At 38.8% G+C, this 21,118-nt stretch overlaps 1 protein-coding gene across 4 annotated transcripts in view; it reads left to right on the forward strand.

Annotated features, from left to right (window-relative positions):
* Nucleotides 1-21,118, forward strand: part of ADGRB3 (adhesion G protein-coupled receptor B3) — a 669,464-nt gene that overhangs the window by 276,630 nt on the left and 371,716 nt on the right. For all 4 annotated transcript variants that reach the window (XM_069974585.1, XM_069974587.1, XM_069974586.1 and 1 more), the window contains 2 exons: nucleotides 3,271-3,435; nucleotides 17,749-17,913. In XM_069974585.1, the coding sequence (XP_069830686.1) occupies nucleotides 3,271-3,435; nucleotides 17,749-17,913 (330 nt within the window). The remainder of the gene's footprint in view (nucleotides 1-3,270; nucleotides 3,436-17,748; nucleotides 17,914-21,118) is intronic.

A 21,118-nucleotide genomic window follows, 5' to 3' on the forward strand; every position in this document is an offset into this window, starting at 1 on the left:
CAAAATATATCACTGTTTTAATCTATTAATTCTTCCTTGCAGCTCCACATAAAAATGAATAATTTTTACAGCGTATGAATTCTAGCGGTGCTTCTGCTTTTTTTATGAATAGCCTTTGGTTGACGCTTGAGTTGAAATTGTTGTGTTTTAGAAGAAAGCACTTTACAAAATGTTTGGCGGAAACTTACAAACATGTCTATGGAATTTATGGGATTGTTACAAAATGACTAGTTTCAGTAGTTTTTAAACTTGTTCAATCTTTATATTTGTTTAAAGGGGGTAAGCTCTTAAGCACCAATGTTTTGGGGGAAAATGGGACCCTGAATAATTTTTTTTTTTTTTTTTTTTGCCTCTATGGGTAGTAGTGGGATATTTTGGTTTATCCTTTTGTTAAGGATTTTTGTTTATAAAATCTTTTTTTTTTTTCCTCCTCTGTCCAGGGTGGATGGGAATGGGTGGGTTTGGGGATAAAATGGAAAATGTATAATATTTGTAATATTTATGGCTCTTGACCTGAGCATTTTGTACCGTGTTGTAAAATAAAAATATAAAATAAAAAGGGGGTAGGCTATGTTCACACAACGTCAAAAATAGAGAAAAGGCATCTGATTTTGATATTTAAAACAACGTCCGTTTTTGTCGCAATTTAACTGACTGCAATGGCAATGCATTGAAGTCAATGGGAAGACGGACACCCACTGCACACAATGTATTAAATACCGGACGTTTTTACCGCGGACGTTAAAATAATGAACAAGATCACTATTTTTAGATGTCTTTTGCAAACAGCAGACGTTTTTTATTAGTTGTTCACACACAGTTTTTCTTTTGTCCTCGTTCTTTCTCCGTTTTTACTATTAAATTCAATGGACTTTTCAATTAAGCCGCATCCAAAGGGCAATTAGTAATCACAAACTAGAATAATGTACAAACACTGCATTGCACTAAGGGGAGGCCAGACAGCTAAATGACGTCCGTTATTTTAGACTCAAAATAACAGACGTCATTTTAAACGGAGCTGAAAAAATGTTGTGTGAACATAGCCTTATCCAGGATTAGAAAAAGTACAGCTACATTTTTTTTTGTGTCTTCAGGTTGTGTATGGTATTGCAGTTAAGCTCCATTAAAAGGGGTTATCCAGGGAAAATCTTTCTCTTTTAAATTAACTGGTTTCAGAAAGTGATATATATTTGTAATTTACTTCTATTTAAATCTCAAGTCTTCACATACTTATCAGCTGCTGTATGTCATGCAGGAAATGTTGTTTTCTTTCCAGTCTGACACAGTGCTCTCTGCTGACATCTCTGGCCGAGACAGGAACTGCCCAGAGCAGCAGCAAATCCCCATAGAAAACCTCTGCTGCTCTGACAATTCCTGTCTTGGACAGGGGTGGCAGCAGAGAGCATTGTGTCGGACTGAAAAGAAAACAACATTTTCTGCAGGATAAGCAGCAGCAGCTGATGAGTATGGGATATTTGATATTTTTAAATAGAAGTAAATAACAAATCTATACAACGTTCTGAAACCAGTTGATTTGAAAGAAAGGGCTTTTTGCTGGATAAATCTTCAACAGAAATGATCTGCAAAATTACACCCATAAAGGAGAATAGATATGAGAATAAAATCTACAATAAAAAATAAATATATATAAATATATAAATAAATTATATATATATATATATATATATATATATATATATATATATATATATATATATATATATATATGTGTATATATATATATATATATATATATATATATATATATATATATATATATGCAAAAAAGGTATCAGAGTGGTTTGGTGCTCTCCCCACTAGGAGGCACCCTTGGCAATGGGCTTCCTTCTCTGGAGAGAGGGATATCTGGCTATTCCCGTGTTTTGAGACTCGTAACTGAGGCTCCACGGACCCCTTTTTTGCATATTCAAATTTTGTATGGGACAATCAATGGAGACTCGTAAATGAGTACTCCATTGGAATTTTTCACTGTTCTCCCTGAGTTCAGTGATTGTTGTGTTTTGTTGGTATATATATATAAATAATATGTATAAGTATATGCCATTAATATGATGATATTCTCCCATTAAACGGGCACCATGCAATGCTTTATTTTACCAGTGGAAGTGATGCAGGGATATTGAACACATGCTGTTGTGTCATCTCACAGGTTACATTGTCGAACAACCTTTCAACAACAAAGATAGGTTGTGAGAATACACCAGTTCTTCTCAAATAATGTGTGCCTTATGGCTTATTCCCATGTCCTGTATTTTACATATGCTACGGATGGGGAAGGCCTGTAGTGCAGTGTTTTCCTGCACAACATGATGTATCAATATCATGCCAGGAGAGGGGAAACTGTTTGAATCTCCAAAGCACTGTAATAAAGCAGCCATGTCACTACAGTGCTGCAGAGATTCAAACAGTTTCCCCTCTCCTGAAATTGACACATCATGCCAGGCAGGGAAATACTCCACTAAAATTCTTCCCCTTTCTGCAGTATCCTTAAAATACAGGAATTGGGATAGGCTTATAGTTGTTAATGTGGCTCAGCTGGAGAGATAGCTGTGACAGAAAGTCAAATTGGCGGGAATTCGATTTGCTGAACAAAGCGAATTGAAATTGATATTCGCCAGATTTGCTTTGCTCATCTCTAGTATTGTTCTTCTAGTTTAAAAAATAAAACTGAGATTTTATTTTTTTTTTTACAAATTTTACCCTGAACTCTGATTAGCGGTGGAGCTCACACATCCCCATTGTCTGACTAGGGAGGCTTTTCTAGATAAAAACTGAGAAGTTGTGCTTTAAACCTTTCAAGATCTAGAATAAGGACTATGTATCATGAATATGCATATGGGAGGTATTATACATATATAAGCAGAACCATTAGTAGATCTTTAATTTATTGAATGCAGCAATATATGTTCATAAATGTTTCTCTGAAAGCAAGGAAATCCTCATGGTTATGTATGGGGTTCTAAGTATATAAATATTTAGTGTGGCTTTATCTGATGTAACCACAATACATAAATCTACAGCAATCGCCGCAGCTAAAACAGTTGATATATTGTATTATAAATAATAACAATAATACTAGTTCTTTTGTTTGAAAAATAGGAACTCTTTCCAGCAGTTTTTTTTTTTAGACTGCCTACAGTATTATTACTAATGCTAATTACTGTTGTTGTTTTTGTGGTTATTATTATTGTTAGTATTATTATCAGTTAGAATTGTGTTTTATAGTGTAATATCTTTTGTCTATTACAGTAAATGGCGTTTGGGAGGAATGGTCACCTTGGAGTTTATGTTCCTTCACATGTGGAAAAGGCCAAAGAACAAGAACAAGGACCTGTACTCCTCCACAATATGGGGGAAGATTGTGCGGTGGACCAGAAATTCAGCATAAGCCTTGCAATATTGCTCTTTGCCCTGGTGAGATGAATAGACATTTATATATATTACGGTTAAAAGCGTTTGAAGGGAGAGTGTTTGGCCAAGTGATGGATGATTTTACAGTATCTGTCGGAGAGATAAGTCTCTGCAGCTTTATCTTAAAATAGGGCTTGTAACAGCTAGTAATAGGGTCAGAATCGTATTGATATCAATAGATACAGAACAAGGTTAATCTTTTGTATTGCGTACATACAGTTCATTTTGTAATATATATATTTTAACAATTCATTTTAATTTGTGAACCCAAAGAATGAGGCTTTATTACAATACCGTCAAGGTTTTTTTATTCCTTCTTTTGATGTTTACTTTGTAAAGTAAACTCTAATGTTCTTTAACCTTATTTATTGTAGCCTGTTTGTTGTATGTAGCATTTGTTTTCAATTAAACATGTGTTAGAATTGTGACAGAAATCACAAAATCACATGTACTCTATCTATCGGTCATTCAACACACAATATTAATTGGTTCCAGGATGACCATTGTATGTTGAGACCATAACTCTATAGAAAACTGGTAATTGGTTCTGAAGCCGTAAAATAAGAAAACAACGATGATTTAAAGGGTCACTGTCGTTATAACTTTCAAAATCTAAATCAACAGTAGATGTGAAATAAAGCAAGTTTGCAATTTACATTCTTTCTTTATTTTTGTTTTTTTGTTATCATGCTGTAAAACAAAGCTATACTTACCAGAAATCCAGGTCCAGTCTTCTGAAGGCAGCTATATACCAGCTTTACTTACTGTATCCAGGTCCAGTCTCCTGAAGGCTGCTATATAACAGCTATACTTACTGTATTCAGGTCCAGTCTTCTGAAGGCTGCTATATAACAGCTATACTTACTGTATCCAGGTCCAGTCTCCTGAAGGCTGCTATATAACAGCTATACTTACTGTATTCAGGTCCAGTCTTCTGAAGGCAGATTTTTGACTGGTTAAAAAAAAAACAGACTAAACATAGGACTTCATGTTTTGAGAAAAAAAAGAGCCAGAAAACAGGAAATGCCATGTTAACATGGAGAAAAAAAAAGTTTCAAACTTTGTTAGTTTCAAACTTGCTTTATATCACATTTACTGTTGATTTAGATTTTGAGAGTTATAACAACAGTGACATTTAAAGAAAAATAAGCAGAAAATGAATATGAGTAAAGCAAGTCCTTACATACAACAGTCAGAAAGAGCTACTGGAGATTGTAAATTACTTTCTATGTAGAGGACAGGCGTGCTTTTAGGGTCTCGTACTGATCAAGCAGGGTCCCACAAAAATAAAATCTCATCTTGGTACAGGTAAAGAGCAGTACAGGACATGTAGTATCACACTATACGGCAGAGAGAAGATACTAGATACACACAGCAGAACAGGACATGTAGTCAATGGCGGATTATAATGTGGGCGGTTTGGGCGGCCGTCCGGGGCCCGAGGCTCCGGGGGGCCCATGCCACGCCGCCCACATTATAATGCCGCTGCGGCCTGGCCCCCCCCTCGCCACTGCAGGCTCTTGTGACCGCAAGCATTGTTTTGCTTGCGGTCACAATAGTCCTGCTCTTACTGTCCCCCGGCTTTTGCGCAGCTGCCGGAGGTGTCCCATCCTATCCCCCGGCAGCGCGCGCATCACAGAGCTCCCCGTGTGCTTGTGGCTTTGACTTCTGGCGCACAGGGAGCTCTCTTTCCCCTCCCATCTATAAGAGGGAAGGGGAAAGAGGGGGACCATCTATAAGAGGGGGGGGGGAGGGGGGGGCCATTTATAAGAAGGGGGGAAAGAGGGGGACCATCTATAAGAAGGGGGGAGAAGAGGAAGACCATTTATAAGGGGGGAAAGAGGGGGACCATCTATAAGAGGGGGGAGAGGGGGACCATCTATAAGAGGGGGGGAAGAGGGGGACCATCTATAAGAGGGGGGAAAGAGGGGTACCATCTATAAGAGGGGGGGAAGAGGGGGACCATCTATAAGGGGGAAGAGGGGACCATCTATAAGGGGGGAGAGGGGTACCATCTATAAGGGGGGAGAGGGGTACCATCTATAAGGGGGGAAAAGGGGGACCATCTATAAGGGGGGAAGAGGGGGACCATCTCCTATAGATCAGTCTCCTCCTCTCCTGACATCCTCTGTGCTGCTGTGACCCTCCCCTATTAGATCAGTGCCCTTCTCTCCAGACATCCTCTGTGCTGCTCGGACCTCTCCTATAGATCAGCACCCTCCTCTCCTGACATCCTCTGTGCTGCTGGGACCTCTCCTATAGGATTAGCACCCTCCTCTCCTGACATCCTCTGTGCTGCTGTGACCTCCCCTATAAGATCAGCACCCTCCACTCCTGACATCCTCTGTGCTGCTGTGACCCTGCAACCTACCCTATAAGATCAGCTCCCTCCTCTCCTGAAATCAGGTGGCAGTATGTTTATTGGGGACAGCGGAGGTTGGGTGGGCAATGCTTACTGGGAGAAGCAAGGGACCAAACATTATGTTTATTGAGGCCAGCAGGGAGGGGAGGCAGGCAGTGTTTATTGGGGACAGCGTGTGTGTGTGTGGGGGGGCAGTAGCGGAGTATAATGTGTGCGGATTGACCGGGGGGGGGGCAGGTTGGGTGGACAGCCCGGGGCCCAGGGTACATTTAATCCGCCACTGCATGTAGTATCCCACCGTAGAGAGGAGATACTAGACACACACAGCAGTACAGGACATGTAGTATCACACTATATTGTAGAGAGGAGATACTAGACACACACAGTAGTACAGGACATGTAGTATCCCACTATACTGTAGAGAGGAGATACTAGACACACAGCAGTACAGGACATGTAGTATCCCACTATACTGTAGAGAGGAGATACCAGACAGCCAGTCACTGCATTCACTTCAGTAATACTGGGGTTTTATAAATAAAATGGCCACTTTTATTGGTTAGTTATCTGATCCTCACTGTCTGTAGCATTGTATGTTATGTCTGGTCTCGAGTTATGATGGTTCAGAAAGGAACATTGTACCTTGAAAATATTGTAACCTGAGGCAATTGTAAGTTGAGGGATCACTATATATATATATATATATATATATATATATATATATATATATATATAGTTTTTGAAAAAAAAATTCCACCCCTAATTAAAAGGGTATGTCTCTACATAGTCTGCATTGATTAGACAGTATAGGAGTATGTTGAATTCCAACCACAGACATTATTCTTGTACTTGATGGCATCTCCTGATGGCATTTATTGAATTATTGTACAGTATCACTAGAGGGCGCTGTCTTCTAAATGTTTTTCTTTCGTTATTTGAATGTATTTTCTTATAATGTTGTACCTTACTCTTAACATTCATTGTTTTGGAACCTTATTGTAAACCATAGATCTTTCCACATGCAGCGTTTCAGCTCTTTTGTAGCTTTTTGGCTTTTTAGGCAGATAAGCCTGTATTGTAATCACTTGTAATTAGAGATGAGCGAACCTGGAGCATGCTCGAGTCCATCTGAACCCGAACTTTCGGCATTTGATTAGCGGTGGCTGCTGAAGTTGGATAAAGCCCTAAGGCTATGTGGAAAATATGGATATAGTCATTGGCTGTATCCATGTTTTCCAGACAACCATAGAGCTTTATTCAACTTCAGCAGCCCCAGCTAATCAAATACTGAACCCGGTTCGCTCATCTCTATATGTAAGGTTAAACACAGTTGCTACCCCAGTAGTTACAATGTTATACTTTGAAGTAATAAACTCCGGACATAAAACTCAAGTGGTAAATCTTAATTATAGTCTGTTCTCATATCAATTTTATAGCAAAATTAAATGATTACTATATACCTAAATAGGACCTGGCAACTCCCCAACATGTCTGTTATAGTAAATACTGATATTCCCAATTTACACCTCTATTAATTCTTCTGGAAATGTAGAAACAAACTGACAGCTAAGCATTAGGGTGTTACCCCCCCCCCCCACCCCCACTACCTAGTGACAGTAATCATGTGACATTTCCAAGAACACCAATATCAGAATTGGAACATAAGATGGTCCAGAACATTGAGGCTATGTTCACACTACGTAAAAGTATGGTCGTTGTTGCCATCAGCGTGGAACATGGCCTATTGCCTATTTGTATACTTAAGTACTGGCCGGGATGATCTTAGCAGAGACCGGTCGTTCTGTGACCTGTCCGGGTCACGGAACAGCCGGTCTCTTACAAAATGTGAATATAGCCTGAGAATGTACGTATTTACTAAAAGAAACTTATTAAATCAGATGACAGGTAGTTTTAAGCTTCCATTGCTTTGCTAATCTTAACAGCCCTGTGATGTAAAAAAATTAGGCAAAAAGAAGAAGGGCCACATTGATAAATAAGGGTGGGTGTGTGTGTGTGTGTGTGTGTGTGTGTGTGTGTGTGTGTGTGTGTGTGTGTGGTGGGCTGGGGGGGGGCGGGGGCAATAGCTTTTTATGTGTATGACAGACTTAACTCTTACACATTGACATTTCATTTCTGTAACCATATATATGTGTGTAACATAAATATGAACTCTATGGGTAAAACACATTTTATTAAAGGAGTTATCTCATGATAAGCCGGCCATACAACTTCAATAACTGATAGCCAAATAATTGTCCACCCGTCAGTTATGTCTCCTGCCTGCCGCCCATCTTCCCCATAAGTTTGGCATGGCAGAGTGTTCCTGTGTTCTTTCCAGGGAAAGGTTAGCTGCTATCACAGGCTTAGCTTTCTCTGAACAATGTGTAAAATGGTTATTTGGGATGGTTCCATGCCATTAACATTGATGAGTAAATACTCATCGAGTGGTAAGTTCGGCTGTCGAAGGTGTATGGGGACCTTGAGGAGCCAGCGACCAAGGAATTAGCTGCTAGCAAGACATTTCCCCAGCAGAGGCTACTGTAAAGAAATGTAGCATTAGGCTGCGTTCACACGTAACAGATCCGCAGCGGGTTTGCGCATGGGCAGAAAAACTCGCAGCAGGATGAACATCCCACTGCGAGTATGTCGGTAGCCCGCCCCGTTAACCCCCAGCCGCCGGATCGTATACATCACCTGGTCCCTGCTTCGTCTTGCTTCGGGGCTCCTGGCATGCCTCGCTCGACCAATCAGTGCACTGCCCCGCCGCAACGCACCGATTGGCTGAGCGAAACGGGAAGACACCGGGAGCCCCGAAGCAAGCCGTAGCGGGGAGAGGGTGATGTCATGGGTAATAGGGTTAATAGGGCGGGCTGCCGACATACTCGCATCGGGGGTGTCCATCCTGCTGCGAGTTTGTCTGCCCATAGGGTGTACAGGGCAGGGATCTGCGGCGGGTCTCGCTGCGAATTCGCAGCGAGAAACCTGCTGCGAATCTGTTATGTGTGAACGCAGCCTTTACACTGCAACTATACAATGGACTTACATTGTAGTCTGTCTCCTGAAGCGAGTCAAGGATCATAGAGTGCTGGGAAGAGAAGTGCTCAGCCCAATGTTTCAACCGGTTCTGTCTAAGGATCAATGTGCACCTGAACACCCAGACCACAACTAATCAAAATTTCCATCATATCTGTGTAACACATTTAAAGTACTTTTAAGTGAATGGATACTTTAAAGGGGTGTTCCACTAAAAACATAACTTTCGATATGTTGTTGCCCATGGTGAGACGAACGATTCATGCCATACTTAATTCCATACATAATTATCTATTCAGTCTCCTCCCCCAGTTCTGAGCCGCTGCTTTCTGCTGAAAACATAAAATTCTATGTATGAGCCTTTCCCTCTGTCTCATCTTCCTCCCACTCTCCCTTCTGAGACGGCTGATGTAAACAAGTACCTGACTGGCTATATATGCTATATTGTAGCTTCTCTGTAATGCCGGGAGGGTTAATAACAGTGAGTTTATTAGCAATTTGACTTCAAAATAACCCACTCAGCATTACAAAGAAGCTACAATGTTGCAGATAAAGCCAGTCAGAGATTTGTTTACATCAGCTGTCTCAGAAGGAAGTAGGGAGCAGTGCGAGACAAAGAGAAAAGCTCACACATATATTTTTGTGTCTTCAGCAGAAAGCAGCAGCTCATAACTGGGGGGAAAGAGACTGAATAGAAAATAAGTATGGAATAAATTGTTAGTATCACCATGGGCAGAAACATATCAAAAGGTATTTGAGTGGAATACCCCTTTAAGCAATGGGTGTATGCACTCCATGTAAAGTGCGCTTTCTGATCTTGCAAATAATAATCTTTCAATATCATAATGTAAAAATAAAAGTAAAAAAAAAAAGTTATATTTGTTACCAGTGCTGCCAGGAGGTAGTTCCCATGAAGTCCAAAGTTAAAATAAATAAAAGTTATTGGCATGAGCACAAATTTAACGCATTTCAGAGGTAATCTCCCTTCTTCAGACAATAGTGCACTATTGTCTGATGAAGGGCGATTACTCCTGAAACGCATTACATTTCTGCTTATGCCAAAAAAAAAAAAAAAAGAAGCCTTTTAAGCCAAGTATAGCTTTTTTTTTTGCTTTTTTTTTTACTGTTTATACGAGCCCTACTTCCCTGGCTAACAACCATACCTCCGTTTGCGGACCAATAATAAGGGGCTAATAGGTAAGCAGCACCTTTACTTCCCTTTACTACCTACTTTGAAAAAAACTCCTACAAAAACAACCCTAGCCCGCCTCAGGCCAAAATACAATACTTCATACCAAAAAGAGGCAAAGAATCTATTTATTATGAATCATAAATAACTTTATTGACAAAATTTACAATCTAAAAGTATATTTAAAATTGATCACGAGGTGGGGAAAAGTATGCACATAGGGGTACAGTCACTGGTATGTAAACACTGAATCACATATAATTATACATGAAAAGCATAAAGTGCAATTAGTCTGTAGGGGGAGGTGTCTGTGAACAAGCAAATCGCGAAACGTGCGTTGGAGGCGGTATAGCACGCATATTACATCAGGTACAGTCAGTGGGATCTGGGAGATTCATTATCCATATCATTTGGAATGGCTCTTGAGTACATTAGTAGCACTTTATGTTATTCCTTACTAGGGGTGGTGCAATAGCGACTTTGTTTACAATAGCAATTGAACAGTGGAGCCTGTGTGCAGTGAGATTATCTGGACATGCTGTACAGCTGTAGTCCCCCTACAGACTAATTGCACTTTATGCTTTTCATGTATAATTATATGTGATTCAGTGTTTACATACCAGTGACTGTACCCCTATGTGCATACTTTTCCCCAGTGATCAATTTTAAATATACTTTTAGATTGTAAATTGTTTTGTCAATAAAGTTATTTATGATTCATAATAAATAGATTATTTGCCTCTTTTTGGTAGGAAGTATTATACCTACTTTGAAGGTATCAAAAGAGGTGCCGGACTTTTTTCTCTTTTTCTCTCCAATATTATAATGTCAGAAGTATAAATATCCAGAATCCTGTACGGAATATATACATAAAATATAAGTTCTATTCTTATCAAACGACATCATCACATTCTTCCTTTAGAATCGGTGACTTGAAATGTCAGCTCTGTGTACTGTAAGAAATAAATTCTTCCTATAAAGTCTATAAAAAAAAATCTGTAAGCTATCATATAGCATTGGAATGATTGCCACCACCCTGTATAGTGCAAACAGCCACTACTGTATTTACCGTTAACACGAAAAAAAGTTTCGACATAGGAACAAGTCCTTGTATAGGCTGACCTATTGTACTGACTCATCCCATTAGTTTATTGGCTTTCGTGAGTTGGCATACTGCAAAGAAATACATTATTAAGAGTACTCTCAAGGCTTCCTGTGACATTCAGAGGGATGCCGGAGATCTACAAGTAAATGAACATCAACCAACTTTCTATTACATTTTAAGAAGTCTTTTCAGATTGTAAGAGACTCTTAACTTGTATTCATAAAGATTTAGAACAAGAGCCTTTTTTATTATATGTGTATTATTTGCTTAGTTTTAATGCCCTATTCTCTCCTAATAACCTGGAACGGCATCACACGAGTGAGCGGCTAAGCTCTTTTTATTCGTCTTTGTTCACTTTCTAGCTATTTAGAAACAAAGGGGCCAAATGACTGGCACAAAGCCATGACAACACATGGGCATAATCATAATCTTCCTTCAGAAATTGTTTGTAGGTATTGAGGCCAGCTGGCAAGGGCATATATCAGTCGGTCCTACGGAGGATAGATTAGGACAGCAACATGTGGTAATAAGTTCCCAATTTTATTTTAGGTGATACAATAGCAGATGTACTCACTTCATGTTCAGGGAAAGTCATGGAGAAATACATTATTTTCTTAGATCATAAAAAGTTTTGCACCTGTTCTCAGCCGCCGCGAAATTACACCTAGTGACACTAACATTTATGAGCGAGAAAAACATTCAATGTCTTTCTAACTTAGATGGTGACAGTTCAGCAGCGATGACCTTTTGTGTTTTACTGCTGTACACTAGTTACAGTGCTCTGTTATAATCTCCAGTTGTAGGCAATTATCTAGGTTTAAAATGACAGGTAGGGGAGCGCGGGTCCTACTTTATGACCCTACAGAAGAACAAAATATAAAACGGGATATCATTTAGATAGTTTTTCATCAATGGCGCTATCTGGGAAGCATTGAGACGAACTGAAAAAAGGAGATTTTTTTTTATTGTCTATGAGAAAGCAAACAAGATAAAAAAGCGATTTTCTAGCTAATTTCTTAAAGTACTGTTGTTATCTATAGATATATTAACTGCAAAGGGTGTTACAAGCTGCTGAAAAGGATGGATGGAAACAGCCCCTCTGTTGCAGTAATAAATGCATAGTCATATTAATATTTAATCTCTTCAAGCGAATGTACCATCGGATAAATTTGCTTTAAGTGATGCATAAGAAAATGGCGCGGGGAAACCGATGCTGTGGTCCTTTCTTTGAACTATGGCCCAGTTCCCGCTCACAGTGCCGGTCTTTGCTGAGCGCTGACCCAGGTTGAAACACTGGAGGCGAGCAGGCCCGTCTCCAGTGGAAAGAAACCCCCGCCCCTCTATATCCTGACTCCATTAATTTTAATAGAATCAAAGGACCCCAGCACCAGTGTCATTCTATTCATGTGCAACGCTTAAAGCGAATGATGGTACATTTGCTTTAAAATGAATGTGCATGTCATGAGTAATATTGTATATGAGAATATTGTTAGCAACATACTAGTAACTATACCTAGCCACATAGGGGGATATTTATCATTTGTACCTTTTTTTGCGAATATTTTTTATCACTGTGCACTGGCTTATATGTCAAGTATTTATGAATAGTTGCATGTTGGTTCATAAATCACCTGCCATAGCTTCCCTGGCGCTGCACATTTTACTGCAGGTATTCATGAATTGACCTTAGTTAGGAAAGTTCCGCTACCCTGGGACTGGAGTAGAGATGCGAATAAATATGCAAATATTCCAAAATGTGCACGATAAATCACAGCTAAGAAAATTCTTAGGAATAACCACGCCCACATAAGTCAAGAAGGCAAAAAACAGGCGCAAGCTGTCATATTCACACATACACCGAGCTACACTGTTTAGTAAATCTGACGAAGGTCTGTGCACATCACACATACGCTAAAAAATGCTAAGGAGCACAAGGTACACTGATTGATACATGTCCCCCTTATTGTTAGACTACATTACTTGAAATATTAGAATATTTCATATAAGAATGAATCTTGCTTTTGGATCCATAAATCTAAATAACTTCAATGTGTTCTAAGGTTCCTATTAGACTAATCGATTTTTAACTTTTAACGATAAACGATCGCAAACTAGATTATTTATCGTTAACCTGAAATTATTCACCATATGGCTATGTTCCCACAATGTCAAACATATTAAAAAAGGCGGCCAATTTTGACATTTGAAAAAACGTCAGTTTTTGCCGCGATTCAACTGACTGACATGGCAATGCATTGAAGTCAATGGGAAGACGGATGTCCAATGCACACAATGCATTGAATAGCTGACTTTTTTTTACTGCGGACGTCAAAATAATGAACATGATCATTATTTTTGGACGTCTTTTGCAACATTGCACTAAGGGGAGGCCAGACAGCTAAATAATGTCCATTATTTTAGACTCAAAATGATGGACGTCATATTAAACAGAGCTGAAAAAACGTTGTGTGAACATAGCCTATTACACAGAACAATCTGAACAAATGTCGTTAGTTACGATCGTTACAACGATCTAATCCCAGCAAAAGAAGGATCGATTTGGAATTACACTGAACAATTAGTGAACAAATATGAAATTACAGAGGAGGAGTGTGGAATTACAGCAAATCATTAGCGAACGAGTAACTATAATTTTTGGGTCAGCTCTAAATCAACGATCATTTTTCGATCATTGGCTGCAATTACTGTCATGATTGTGCCTGAAAAGACATTAGTGCCACCCTCTGCGGTGAAGACCTGACCTCTGTGCCAAAGACTGCGCTTTTGACATTAAGTCCGTGCCTAGTTTTGTTCTGTTCTTTGCTTATGTCTTCTTTGATCCGGTCCATGTTTTCTCAGTTCTCCCTGTGTTCTGATTGACAAGTCTCTTCACCTCTGGCTTTCTTTGATTCTCTTGTGTGTTTCTCCTGATCTACCTATCAGCTTAAGAGTCCGAGACTTCTGTTCTCTTACAGCTTGGTCTCTCCCTTCAGTCTGGGCTCTTGATAGCTTTGTCCAGCTTGTCTGTTCAGCTAGATCCAGCCTTTTTGCCTTATAGTCTGTATTCCTGGTTTGCTGATCCCCTTGCTTGTTTCTTGCCATTCTTTGTCTTTTGTTTCTGTCTTGCTTTATTTACCTCGCTTAGTCCTCAGTGTTCCTTGCTCTGTCCTTACTTCATCTTGCTACTATCTCCGGCTTTTGGTTCTTTGTTTTCCTTGTTGCATCTGGCTTTCGTCCCCTGTTCCTCGCTGCCTTCTTAGTCCTGTCCTTCTGTGAGACTTTGCCTTGTCTACTGTTACTGTACCTTGTTTGCCTGTACTGTGTCTTGTCTTTGTCTTGCACTTATTTGAGTGCAGGGACTGACGCCCAGTTGCGGACCGTCAGTTAGGACCTGCACTGCAAGTAGGTAGAGACAGTGTGGGGGGGGGGTGTTAGCCATAGGGCACACTTGTCCTTTGTCTCTTTGTTCCCCGGGGCCCTGACAATTACAGTACGATTATTATTTAAATTCAAACGATATAACAATTTTCTCCGTGATAATCATGCCGTGTAATATAAATTTTATATATATATATATATATATATATATATATATATATATATATATATATACAGTAAGTCCAAGAAGTATTTGATCCCTTGCTGATTTTCTTTGTTTGCCCAATAATAAAGACATGATCATTCTATACTTTTAATGGTAGATGTATTCTTACATGGAGAGACAGAATATTAAAAAGAAAATCCAGAAAATAAATCTAAGGAATATATATATTAATTGATTTGTATTTCATGGAGTGAAATAAGTATATGATCCCTTAGTATTCATTAGCAGTTCTGGCTTTTACAGACCAGTTAGACACTCCCAATCAACTTGTTACCTGACCTGAAGCCACCTGTTCTCACTAATCACTTGTGTGAAAAACAACTGTCCACAGAATCAGACAGATCACACAGATTTCAAGTCTCCAACATGGGTAAAACCAAAGAGCTGTCACAGGACCTCAGAGTCAGAATTGTTGACCTTCACAAAGCTGGAATGGCCTACAAAAAGATTAGTAAGGTGTTGGATGTGAAAGTAACAACTATTGGTGCAATTATCAGAAAGTTTAAAGAGTATAACATGACAATCAACAGACCTCGGCCCGGTGCTTCAAAGAAGATTTCGCCTCGTGGGGTGGCAATGATGCTGAGAACAGTCAGAAATCGTCCTGCAACCACTCGGCAGGAGTTACAAATGACCTGAAGGCAGCTGGGACCACAGTTTGCAAGGAAACAATTGGCAACACTTTGCCAGGGTTCTGAAAATGGGCCATGGTTGGGTCTTCCAACATGATAATGACCCTAAACATACAGCAAAGGCAACAAAGGATTGGCTCAAGAAAAATCACATTAAGGTCATGGAGTGGCCCAGCCAGTCGCCAGACCTCAATCCGATCGAAAATCTATAGAGGGAGCTGAAGGTCAGAGTTGCCAAGCGACAGCCCACCAACCTTCATGATTTAGAGAGAATCTGCAAAGAAGAGTGGGCCAAAATTCCCCCTGGTGTGTGTGCTAAACTTGTGGTTAACTACAACAAACGTCTCACCGCTGTGCTTGCAAACAAAGGCTTTGCCACTAAGTATTGAGTGTGTTTGGCAAGAGGGATCAAATACTTATTTTCCTCATTGAAATACAAATTAATTAAAATATATTCTTTAAAATTATGTTCTGGATTTTTTTCTTGATATTCTGTCTCTCCATGTTAGAATATATCTACCATTAAAAGTGCTGAAGGATAGTGTCTTTATTAGTGGGCTAACAAAGAAAATCAGCAAGGGATCAAATACTTCTTGGACTCACTGTATATATATATATATATATATATATATATATATATATATATATATATATATACACACACACAAACACACTTTAGAGATGAGTGAATCTTTTAAAAAATTGGTTGGCAATATTTGTGAATTCTTACTGTGACCTTTGCAAACTGAACCTTAACGGATCTATACTTACTTGTCTGTGCTACCCCGGTTTTAGTGCAGCCAGTGATCAGTTGAGCTTGCTGTCATTCTTGAGACAATAGAGTGACTTTTCGATCAGCCAATCACTGATTGCAGCATTGTCCCTTCTCAGTCAGTCAATGATTGGGATCAGCATTGGGAATTGTCTGCTCAGCCAATCAGTGGAAGGACAGCCCTGTATATACGTTTCTAATGTGTTTGTGTACAATATTTATAGAACTTAATAGATAATAGTATTAATGCACATTAGGGTATTTCACATTAGGCATTTAGGCTACAGATGCTCGGAATTGGGTTGTGAATGAGATTTATTATCCGCTATCATGTGGACCTACTGTAAATCTGCTGGTACATCTAATATTTCAGGTGCGAGCAGCTACTAGTGCTAAGAGAAAGTGAATAAAGTGTTCTGGAACCAGTTTTCACAGAATCTCTGGATCACATTTATTACTGCAAATAAGCCAGACTTAGGGCTTGCAACACATTTATTATATATATATATTTGCATGATTTTTGCACAATTCTGGTTTGGAATAAGCCAATGCGATAGTGAAGAAATGTGTAGAGATTTTTTTTAATCTTTATCTTTTATGAAACTATCTCCTACTTTATAATTGTGGCACCGCTTGTTGCCACATTTGAGATTAGCGGTCCCAGCAAGGGCCTGCCCACTCAGCCAATCACTGGCAGCAGTGGTATCCTACCTCAGTCAGTGATTGGCTGAGCAGGCAGGTCCTGCTGAGATGGCAAATCTGAGATGTGGCAAAAAATGGTGGCCAGCAAGGAACCAGAAGCTGCTGAAATAAGAGCTGCGGGGGACCCGAGTAGGTACTCCAAATATGAATTATTTCTATTTTAACCACGTCTCCAGAATAATTAAATTAAAAATTAGACTATAATACCCTTTTATTAGGCAAACTGTTTATATACTTCATACACAAAAGAGGCAAGCAGACCGGCACCACTTAGTTCACGCTACCCAGTTATAAACCAACTCAAGCAGCCACAGACGGGACTTCGGAGTAAAATCCTGAGACTTAGAGTGGTGCTCAGCAAACAGCTACATATAGTCCAGCTAATTTCTTCATAACAGCAAGGGTAAATAAAGTAGCGGCACTCACCCGATGGTCTTTTCTATCCTTATTGAAGTATCAAACACAAGACATTCGTGCCGTACTGGCACACAGGTGAGGAAGGATGTTCAACAGTGCAAACAAGCTTGTACGTACTCCCTCACCTGTTTGCTAATACGGCACGAATGTCTTGTGTTTGATACTTCAATAAAGATAGAAGAGACCATCAGGTGAGTGCCACTAATTTATTTACCCTTGCTGTTTATATACTTATTGACACAAAAGATGATTTTTGTGACCAGGTTTCAACTATGTACATGGATCATGCTAATATGTTGTATTTGAATTATATCCTTTTTGTTGGACTATAAAACAGTATTTTCTTTCTCCGTGTGTTCCAACAGTTTACTGCTAAATTATAGGCAGCACTTCAGTCATTTATATTGTGTATCTCTATAGTTCTGCTCATTTAAGAAATCTTGGCTGAAATGTCAGCTATTGTATTCATTGCCTTCTATGTTTGTTTGTTTCAAATGCAGTTGATGGCCTATGGCAGGAATGGAGTGCTTGGAGCCAATGCTCAGTAACATGTTCCAATGGCACACAGAAAAGACAGAGAGAGTGTTCACCAGCATCCCACGGTGGTTCCGATTGCAAAGGACCTTATAGCGAGACAAGAGAATGTCATAATCAGGATTGTACAGGTAAACATTTGGACATCATTTAATCCATGCTACGACTTCAGAGAACACTGTGAAATTCAATATATTATCTCATGTAGTTTTTATGGGTGAAAAGAGAATAACAATGTAGAAATAGATCAGTTTAATAGTTTTTCATACCACAAGATATTGTGTTTTTATAGCTAGAATGATACCATCAATTTTAATATGTGAAACATTTTGATATTGCCGGAAAGGTATAGTATTGGGGAGGCAAAAGAAAGTAATCTGTGATAAATATTAAAGTGCATCAATAAATGTATTCATTTAGTACCAAATTAGATGAAAGAGTCTCTTTCATCTCTTAGCAATTATTTTATTACACGGGGCCTCCTCTGGTGGTTTATGGTTTTAAGCTATTATAGTTCGCAGACGAAGACTATCATTTACATGAACAGCATGTGTATTTTCCGATGTTGTCATATTCCTGTTTACATAATTATAGAGGATATCACCCCTTTTCGAGGGTCATTATCGTAATCATTAATTATGTGCCAATGTTAACATGCATTTTTCAATCGGGAAATGTTGATTTCACAAAAAAGAAAAAAAAATCTGCACATTTTGTGAGTGATATCACCATTACATTTCACCTTTGTTCAACCTACGGGACTATAAATAATTGTAACATGTGTACTACTCCTTCCTAGGTTTACAGGGCTTATTAAAAGTCAGCTAGGTTGGCCTCCAGGGATTTGTTTTTTGCTAATAATTAGTAAGATACCTGGATCCGTGCTTCCCCTTTGGCCATCACTTGCCGCAAGTGCTGTGTTTTAAATTAGAACATGAATTTTATAGTCCTGTCGTCAAAGGTCAAATCCCATATACTTGATAATATTCAATTGCCGTTTTAATATACAGAGCGTTGAGCTGGGCAGGATTTAACATAATTGAACGTATATGTGGTTAAATGACAACGTTCTAAATGAATGAAGGGTCGATATGACAATCTACAGAAATCTGATTGAAGCCGATGTTTTCATTACAGATAATATTTACATATTTTATTTAAAACAATGTAGATTGAAAGAAAGAGAATACTATAAGGCTTAAACTCAGTATGATACACAGCTAAAGATAACAGGACGTGGAGAGAACCATGTTAATGTATAGTAGGCCCAGTAATTTTTAACACCATTAGAGGGAAGTGAAGTGTATGTTCAGTTTTTTTGTCTGCATTTTATGACTATGTAACAATTGTTTAGCCAATGGTCTATGGCTTATTTTAATTTATTTAGTTAAAATATAGTATTTTTTGTTTTTATTATGTTAATTAGAACACATTATTAAATTGAGAAAATGCTAAAATAAATAAATTAAAAAATATATTTTTTTTTCCGTATGGCTTTACAGGTGAGCATAACCTTAAGGGAGTTGTGTCACAAATAAAACAAGGTGTAAACTGATACATTATGTACAAATATGTCTTGAAATGTATTTGAAAGATAGGCTCATTAATCCCACATGTTTTGTTGCCTGGTGTGTTTTGATAACCTGTTCCCTTTGGTTACTCCCAGTCTTTGGCCATCCACTAGGTTGGGTCACTCATGTTCATTTCAGCTACAATCTCAAAATCTGGCCCATTAGGACTTTCAGTTGGTTTTCACTTCACATACAAGCAAGTGGGATTGTGGGAAAGTGTCTGCACCAGAGATGAGCAAACCTTCAGCACACGCATTATTTTATTACTGGTCTCTGAAGAAGTTGGATGCAGCCCTAGGCAGTCCTGGAAAAGATGGGTATGGCTAATGGGTGTATCTATGTTTTCCAGGGTGGCCTAGAGTTTGATTCAAATTTTTCAGCCACCGGTAATTAAATGTTGCACGTGCTGAAGGTTCACTCATCTCTAGTGCACACACTTTCCCATAATCCCACTTGCTTGTATCTGAAGTGAAAACCAACTGCCAGTACTAATGCTTCATTCATTTAGTCTAGTAGTTGTCCTTGGTTGGTGTGTGATATTGTGGATGTGGACAAGCCGTTTTCTGGCCTATTATAAGAGGTCATTCTAATTTTTGTATATTTCATTTAATGAGTTCTTCAAGGAATGAAATATACAAAAATTACAACAAAATGTTTTAATAGGTTAACCAGGCATCCTGGTTAAATGCTATAGGCTGTATCCATGTTTTCCAGGACTCCCTAGGGCTGCATCTTTTTCAGCCACCTGTAATCAAATGCCAAGAGTTTGGGTTCAGATGAACCCAAACGTTTTCGAAGTTGACTCATGTCTAGTGTTAAGCCCCGAAAAAGCTATTAAGGGTACAAACCCACTTGACGTATTTGCTGCGTGAATCAGTCTTAAAAATAAGCAGGCAAAACGCAGGTTGGCTTTATACGATTGTTCTGCGTTAAAATACGCAATTGCGTATTTTTGAAGTGTGAAGCTTGTTGTTAGCAAAGCATCAGTTGTTAACAACCTGTGCGAAAAAAGGCATGTAGCTTCACGCTTCAAAAATACGCAATTGCGTATTTTAACGCAGAACAATTGTATAAAGCCAACCTGCGTTTTGCCTGCTTATTTTTAAGACTGATTCACGCAGCAAATACGTCAAGTGGGTTTGTACCCTAAGAGAGAAAAGGGAAGGCAGGCACAGTTACTGCTGTCCTTGGTGCTGAGTTACTGACCTTTTTCGGTGAAGTGGAATAAAAAGCATATTTTCTGTTGCCTTTACACAAATTTCTATTGTTTGGCTTTTTAGTTATGACCACAGAATAAATCACGTTTCACCTTTTAGCTCCCTTACGTGAATATCAGTTAGCGTTTGACGATTATTAAGTCTTTTCCCCCCAGAAGTGTTCAGTTCTTCCTTCCATCTTTTATTGATCTTTGCTTTTCATGGCTGCTGTAACTAATGTGACACCCATTTTCACATAACAGTGACTTTAGATTCTGTTTTTCACATACGGTTCATAGGCTTGTTTGCAGGTTGACCAGTCTAACAATAAAGCGATCACTGGTGTGGAAGTTACATTTTACAGTATGAAGTTATTTGGTGAAAGAAGTGATGATGTCTGTATTAACCTTTTTTTCACATGTCTACACTCCAAAATATCCATTCCATGGGGCAATCCACCATGTATTTTAATATGTAAATTATATGTTATAATATTTACTCTTATATGCTTATAATAAATACTAATAAACAAATAAATACATGGTATAGTATACAGAAAGAACAAAAAT

The sequence above is a fragment of the Dendropsophus ebraccatus genome, chromosome 6 (assembly GCF_027789765.1).
Source record: "Dendropsophus ebraccatus isolate aDenEbr1 chromosome 6, aDenEbr1.pat, whole genome shotgun sequence".
NCBI lineage: Eukaryota > Metazoa > Chordata > Amphibia > Anura > Hylidae > Dendropsophus > Dendropsophus ebraccatus.